The 8,030-nt window shown below is 40.7% G+C and overlaps 1 protein-coding gene across 3 annotated transcripts in view; it reads left to right on the top strand.

Annotated features, from left to right (window-relative positions):
* Positions 1-8,030, top strand: part of Oma1 (OMA1 zinc metallopeptidase) — a 61,278-nt gene that overhangs the window by 16,715 nt on the left and 36,533 nt on the right. For all 3 annotated transcript variants that reach the window (XM_055629087.1, XM_055629086.1, XM_055629089.1), the window contains 2 exons: positions 3,355-3,483; positions 6,238-6,312. In XM_055629087.1, coding sequence (XP_055485062.1) covers positions 3,355-3,483; positions 6,238-6,312 — 204 coding nt within the window. The remainder of the gene's footprint in view (positions 1-3,354; positions 3,484-6,237; positions 6,313-8,030) is intronic.

Consider the following 8,030-nt stretch of genomic DNA (forward strand, 5'->3'; position numbering starts at 1 on the left):
AATACTACTCAGTTATTAAAAATGGACATCCTGAAATTTGCAGGCAAATGGATGGAACTAGAAAATATCATCCTGAGTGAGGTAACCCAGACCTAGAAAGACAAGCATGGTATGTCCTCACTTGTAAGTGGACATTAGCCATAAAGTACAGGATAACCATGCTACAGTCCACAAACCTGAAGAAGCTAAGTCACAAGGAGGGCCCAGGCAGGATGCTTGAATCTTACTCAGAAGGGGAAATAGAATAGACATTAGAGATGGATGGAGGAGGAAACTGGCTAGGGGATAGGATGTGGAGGGGAACAGGGGTGGAGAAGGAAACAGGAGAATGGGGTTGGGGATCAGAATGGAAATAGGTTGGTGGGGAGAATCTCTGGGACTAGCCAAGACCTGGGATGGAGGAGGCTCCTGGGAGTCTATGGGGGTGATGCTAGCTGAGACTCCTAGCAACAGGAGATACTGAGCCTGAAGTGGCCACCTCCTGTAGCCAGGTAGGACTTCCAGTGGAGGGAGGAGACACCCAAGTCACCCACAAAGTCTTCAAGCCAAAATTTGTCCTGCCTGCAAGATGTGATGGGATAAAGATGGAGTAGAGATTGAGGGAATGGCCAACCAATGACTGGCCCAACTTGAGACCCATTCCATGGGAGAGAGCCAGCCCCTGACACTATGATATACTGCTATGATTGTAGACAGAAGCCTAGCGTAAGTGTCTTCTGAGAGGCTTCATCCAGTACCTGATGGAAACAGCTGCAGGAACCCACAAACAAACATTTGGCCAAGCTCGGGGAGTCTTGTGGAAGAGTAGGGGGAAGGATTGAGGGAGCCAGAGGGGTCGAGAATACCACAAGAAGACCTATAGAGTAAACTAACCTGGGCCCATGAGCCTCACAGACACTGAACAATCAACCAAAGAGCACACATAGGCTGGACCTACATTCCCTGTACATATGTAGCAGATGTTCAGCTTGGTCTTCATGTGGGTCCCCTAACAATTTGTGCGGTGGGGGGTGGGGTTGTCTTCTGACTCCGTTGCTTGCCCTTGGATCCCTTTACCCTCGCTGGGCTGCCTTGGTTTGGCCTCAGTGGGAGAGGGTGCGCTTAGCCCTGCTATGACTTGAGGTTCCAGAGCTGGTTGGTACCCATGGGGAGCTTTTTCTTCTCTGTGAAGAAGGGGAGGGGTGATTGGGGAGGGGCTTGTGAGGGTGGGACTGAGAGGAGAGGAGGGAGTGGGAGATGTAAAGTGAATAAATAATGAAGAAAGAGTAAAGATGGGCAAACATATGACAAAGATGGCCTGGGAACCATTGAGAAGGGACACAAAACTAGGGAAGTGCAGGGACTCAAGATTATGAACAATTCAAGACTGGCACCAGGAAAAAAAAAATGTCAATTTCTGTGAAGGCTCAGCTTCCTTATTATTTACAAATAAAGCCGCTATTAGCAGTGGGAGGGAAATGGTCCTGTGTTAACATTTACTTACAGCAGGTCCCGGACCTTTACTTGTAGTGTGTTCTCACTACAGTGTTTTATGTTTAGGCAAAAGCAAGCAGAAGGCTAGAGTAAACCAAACAATTAATAACTAACAGGTATCCACTAGATTTAGATTAAAATCAAAATTGACTGTGAGGTCTAGAAAAGTTCATTCTCTTTGGGGTCAAGATGTATTTTCAGGAAACCCTATCACCATCATGTCATGACTGCAAAAATAAATTAGCTTTAGTGTTCCCATTCAGCTGCCTTGCTCTGTGGCATCCAGCCTCTGCCTCCCCAGTGTTGGAGTGCTGCAACTACCAGTGCTGGTGGCCATCTGAGGAGCAGGGGAGAGAGCAGCTGTGATGGAAAACAGCTGACATGTCTTTGACAAAGTCCTCTTTTATCAGTGCAGTATTTTATCTTTTGGAAGTCTTAGTTGTGATTAAATCTGGCTTTTATGCTGTTTCCTTTTTTTCTACAAATACACAATTTTAAAATATTTCTAGGCCAGGCATAGTGGTGGTCCCTTTACTCCCAGCACTTGGGAGGCAGAGGCAGGTGGATCTCTGAGTTTGAGGCCAGCCTGGTCTACAGAGCGAGTTTCAGGACAGCCAGAAAAACCGTGTCTCAAAAAGCAAAGCCACAAACTAACAAAAATATTTCTATTTGTTTTTTTTTTTTTTTTTTTTTTTTTTTTTAGGCTAACAACAGCTATACTCTTTAATAATTCATAGCAATTGTTCTCTTCATAAACACTTTGCCATTTTGACTTCAGTCTTTTGTGGTAAAATAATTCAATAATTGTTTTAATAGCTAACAGCTATTAACTGTGATAGCTATCAAAACAATGTGATAGTTTCTTTTGTGAGGATGATTTATCTTGGTAAGGTCTGGCTTCAGTGTGTGGTGAATAAGCCCATGCATTTACCTTTTACTGGACATTACTGTGCAGAACACATATTTTATACAAACATTTTCTGGTTACTGCAGTGATTATGTCTGAAACTCACAGAACCCAGCTCTCAGTGAGAAATACCACACTTAACAAAATAAAAAACTTATTTATAAATATGTTATGCTTTCATATATTAAATCATAAATACCAAAATGCTTATTTAAAGTAAATTTGAAAGTTTCTGAATTTTCTAGTATTGAGTGTATTATTTATTATATACATACACACATATATATGTTTATGTAACAATGTAAGTACAACTAACACTTTTTTTGATTTGTACAACATAGTGTCTACATTAGAAACCAAAATAGCCTTGTCTTAGATTTTTGCTCCTTCTACTAATAGCTGTGTGAATTGGGGCAATCATAAAATCTCCATTTCCATTTTATTATCTATAAAATGAGGCTTATTGAACTAGAAAAAATTGTGTTTGCTTGTATAAGAAACTAGTTTATTGTGACTGTCTCTGACGATGAATGATTAGCTCAGCAAAACCAGTAAAATGTTAGTCAAAGGCAAAATGACTCACAAGTGTGTAAGCAAAACAAAGAGGACATTCCGGGAAATGGCATGGACAAGAGCAGGGAGATTTGGATCTTTGATAAGGTGGTTCAGGAAGGAAAAATGGTGGCCTCACGCCTGATGTCATGAGTTAGCTCTCTGCTCCCCACATGGAGGGAGAGAACTGACTCTCACAGGTTGTCCTCTGACCTCCTTGTATTGTGGCATACCTATGCCCCAAATATATGCACACAAACAAAAAATAAATATAACAAAACAATTTTAAAAATCAGATCTTGGCTCATGTTGTCCAGTTGAACACACATATTATTTCTTATAATTGAACACTGGCTAGAAAGTATAAATATGCAGTGTTTCCACTTACTAAATGTGGTTTTCATCATTCTTATTATTCTCAGGCAGAAAAGGCTAGCTTGGTTCACTTACTGGATTTCCTTGGCATGATTTTTCTCACAATGATTTGGGCTGTTTGTCCACGAGATAGCTTGGCAGTTCTGGGCCATTGGATACAGTCAAAGTTGCAGGAGGTAAGTCTGCAATGGCCTGTGGTCAACACGCAACAGTGTTCATGTTAAGCAGCGTTTATCAGAGCTGTTTAAAGTCTGTCCTGAACAACAGTACTCAAGTTTAGTGTCTCTTTTTCTTTTATAGGTTCTAGTCCCATATAGTATTTAATTAAAGAACATTAGACCTGGCCAGTGATTTATAAGAATTGATTAAAAGAGCTTCTGTTCCTACTTTGGGCTAATATAACGGTTTTTTTTTTACATTCATAGTTATTGATATTACAGAGAGAAAAGCTAGTCACTGGTCCTTCTCTTATCTGTGACAGTGTCCTCACTGATGTTCCCAGAGAGCTCTTCCAAGACGCCGGAAGTTTTAATGAGCGTGGGGCTGGCTGAAGTTTCATACCATTCTCCATTGCTGCTAATGCTCAGCTAAAACAGCACCGTGTAGAACACATCAGGAGAACAGTTTTACTAGGTGCTTTAGTGCTGATAATGATAACATCTTAAGATGAAGTCCTGCACTGTGTTCAAAGTCCTACATTACCGAGGATCAGTCTTGGGGTCCTCACAACTAAGTTATCCAGGTTAATTATTTTATTTTACATCTTTCTTCAAATATTTCCTCTTGTTCCTGGAAGTTTTGTTATTTAGGAATAGACTTTTATTGGCTTATTTAATGATTTGCTGGAGCACCCATCATGTACCATCTGGGACAAATAGCTTCTGCAACTGAGAAAGTCATTGACTGAGTGTTGATGTATCATTGGGCTGCGTTTAGATTGAAACAATGGTTTTCAGGTTGAAGAAGAAGGAACAGGCTCAGATTGTAGGAGATCAGTTGGGAGCTTTGTTCTGTCACTGACCTGCTGGGCTGTCGATGGAGTTAATGTAGTTTCCTCTTATGTATAAGCAGATGCTTTTTAAAATAATAGAATCATAAAAGTTGATGGTAACAGGGGCAATGTAACTGTTTTTCTTTTGAAATACTAAATGAGTCTCATATCTTGAGTATAAATTTTCTACTTAATAACTAAGCTGAAGATAAAGCAGGGATGCCTTTAGTATGGTTCTTTTCTCCTCATTGAGACCCCTCGGCGACTGTTGTCAGGAGATGTTTTTTTCTCTCTGCAAGCCAGTTCATCACGTTTTGGGGGCAGAAAGGAATGCTGTCAGTGCTGCGCTGTAGAATTGCCCACATTCCCTGCCACCCACTTATTTACTATGATGATTGAGTGAATATACCAGGATTCTCTGAAAACTACTGATATTTCAGTCTGGGTTATTATTTGCTGTGGGGACTGATCCTGGTATTGTAGGTTGTTTTCCTGCATTTTCAACCTCTTCAGTAGATGCCCATAGTTCTTGCTGTCTACAGTGTCTGGATGGCTCAGTGGTTAAGAGTCTGTGTTCTTCTTTTAGAGGACCTGGGTTCAGTTTGGTTCCCAGAAAGCATTTGGTGGCTTACAATCATCTGTAAGCAGGGGATTAGATGTCCTCTTGGCCTCCATGTGCACCAGGCCTATGTACATACATATAGGCAACACACACACATAAAATAAATCTAAAAGTAATAATTAAACAAATGCCTCTAGTAGCTGTCATGGTGGCATCCAGCTCTAGTCCTAGCTACTGGAGAAGCTCAGGCAGGACATTTGCTTGAGTTCATGAGTTTGAGACTACTTAGGTAACATCAGCATGACCTTATAACTCCCAAGTATTTACAAATGTCTTCAAGAGTAAAAATTAGCCAATCAGTCACACCGACTTGAGAGTCACTTTAAAAAGCGTTTTGCATAGTACCTGGCACAAAGTAAGAACTTGGTTGAAGGAATGATCACTTTCATCATTGGCCTCTGTAGAAGTTTGTTGTTACCAGCTTCATTGTGCATATTGCCGTGTGAGCTCCCTGTTGAAGTCGATGCATCATTGGGTTAGCGCACTCAGCGGTGCACACTCAGGCTGTGCGCTGAGAGCTGACTCTCTGCCACGCAGCTCTCAGCTTGACCAAATGTAACTGAGCCGCAAGGAGGTCGTGTCTGTACTCACCTCCTGTGAATGCGGTTTAGGTTGCTTGTAGCCATCACAAGCACGTGCTGGGTTTGAAAAGTTGCTTCCTGGATTAATAGCTCCTTTCTGAAAAGTCCTGCTTATTGATCTAGCTCCTACAAAGTTATAGTACTTACTGCAAATTAGAATTTAATTGGAAAATATACTCATAAATATACATAATTAGGAAAATTAAAGTTCGGGTAGCGGTTTGTGTTTTCTAAAAAAATTGTAGTCAGGAGAAAATTTTATTTTTCTAGCTAATCAATACTTAGAAAAGAAAATGAAGATAATTCATCATAGAAGAGGCTCTACCCTGTACTTAAGTTTCTCACTGAAGTTTTCTGCTAGTGTCGTTGGCTCTCATATACCTGTATTTTTTTGATTTCCTTTGAAATCTGTGAGATTGACGTTTCTTGGCCATACTTGTACCAGTGTGCGTACTTAGGCAGCACTTTGTTCAGTAGTGGAGATTATAAGTAGAAAATGAAAGAGGCTAATGGCAGTACAAGCTTTCTGGGAATGCATATGCGTAACTTTTCCTTTTTTCCTGTTTAAAGTGTGAGTCTAATGGAAGAAACAGAGGTCACATGTACACTTTGCACCCTAGAGGATAGATATTTCATACTAGATTTTCTATGAAATTAATTTAATGTTCATTTAAGAATTTCTTTGATCATGAAATAAATCCGCTTAATGGAGTTTATGTGTCCTGTTTCTTTTTAGTATATGTTTGATAGACCATACAGTAGAACATTGGAGGCTGAAGCTGACAAAATTGGACTACAGCTTGCTGCAAAGGTAAAGTGATCACTAGCTGAAAATACAGATTCTCTCACACAGTTAACAGTAATGGCACAAGCACAAGTCGTACAGTAAGACATGTCCTGCGTTAACCCTTTGTAGTACTCATCTTTGTATTACTATTAACAAAATGCTTGACACAGCTCAGTTTGTTTGGCCCACAGTTGTGGAGATTCAGGGGCATGCTGAATGGCTGCATTGACTCAGTTTTGGTGAGAATAGAAGAGGGTGGTACATGGTGGGATCATGTATAGAAGCAAATTGGTTACATCTAGAACCAGAGAAGAGAAAAAGAGATGACAATCAAGGTGTTCCAGTCCCTTTTGAAGGGCACATCCTCAATGAGATAAGCAATCTTGTGCTTGGCTCTGCCTTTCAAGGGTCTGCCGCCTCCCAGAAACACCATGTCAGGGCTGCGCCTTTAGTCACAGTGGATCCTTTAGAGTTTCTTAGCTCTCACCCAAGCCGTAGTACTTTTTATGTAATTTTCATAAATCTGTAATACTTGAAGATTGTATCTCTTAAAGGAAAGAATAACTGAAAATATGCAACTCTCCATATGAGGCTGTAATTGGCACTATATAAAAAAAGTCTTAGTCTTTATTAGAAATATTTTTTTGTTACAAACCGGAAGTTTGCAATTTAAAACTTTAAAAACATATGGGTATATAATGCCTTAGGCCCTTATTACTATGTGTACCTTTCTGAAGGCCATTGTTGCCTCTGTTCTTCACCTCTTTTTCTCTAACCTATGGGGGGTTTGAGGAAACAAGACCATGTGTAGCTGTTTTCCTCACCGGAGAAAGTCAGTCCTTTTGCCGTTGTGATCCAGGCTGAGCACCTGAGGTCTACTACTGAAAACTGTTGTAGGGAACATGCCGAGTCCAGTGTAGCAGTTGGTCCCTATGAGCTCTAGCAATGGCTCTCAGGCTTCGGGGGCTTTGTGCTGTTTCCCTGTTTTGAAGGACCCTTCATACCTAATTACTATTTTAACCACCTGTGATAGTTAAGTTATCATATTAGCCGAACATCTTTGAATTGGTATAAACTCTGCAGTTATATTAAATTAAAATGTCATTTGGCCTTTTGCTGAGTTTCCAGTAGTTATTAATTATTACAAGTCACTATTATTTAAACTTCTCATTGTAAATCTTAATGGATTTGACGATGTAAATATTATATATTTACAAAAGTAAAAGTGTTTCTTGGCCTATTAAGTGAGTAGGATCAAGTGAATTGTCAGGCTGCATGCATTAAGAAGTTCCAAAGTATGAGGTGAACATGATAACCACTACACTATGGAAACAAGGCTAAGGCTCTTTGATCACCTCCCCCTGAGGGAGGAGCGGCCTTACCAGGCCAAAGAGACAATGCAGACAATCATGATGAGACCTGATAGGCTAGGGTCAGATGGAAGGGGAGGAACACCTCCTGTATCAATGGACTAGGGGAAGGGGCATGGGAGGAGAAGGGGGAGGGAGGGCTGGATTGTGAGGGGACGAGGGAGAGGGCTACAGCTGGGATACAAAGTTAATAAATTGTAATAAATAAAAAATTAAAAAAGAAGTTCTAAGTAATGCACGAAGAGCCAGTGTATGTGGACTTCTAATTTGAATGTGCTGCTCTGTCACATTTCCTTCCTTTTCCTTCCTTCCTTCCTTCCTTCCTTCCTTCCTTCCTTCCTTCCTTCCTTCCTTCCTTCCTTCCTTCCTTCC

This window comes from Psammomys obesus, unplaced genomic scaffold (assembly GCF_907164565.1).
Source record: "Psammomys obesus unplaced genomic scaffold, mPsaObe1.curated_primary_1811, whole genome shotgun sequence".
Lineage (NCBI taxonomy): Eukaryota > Metazoa > Chordata > Mammalia > Rodentia > Muridae > Psammomys > Psammomys obesus.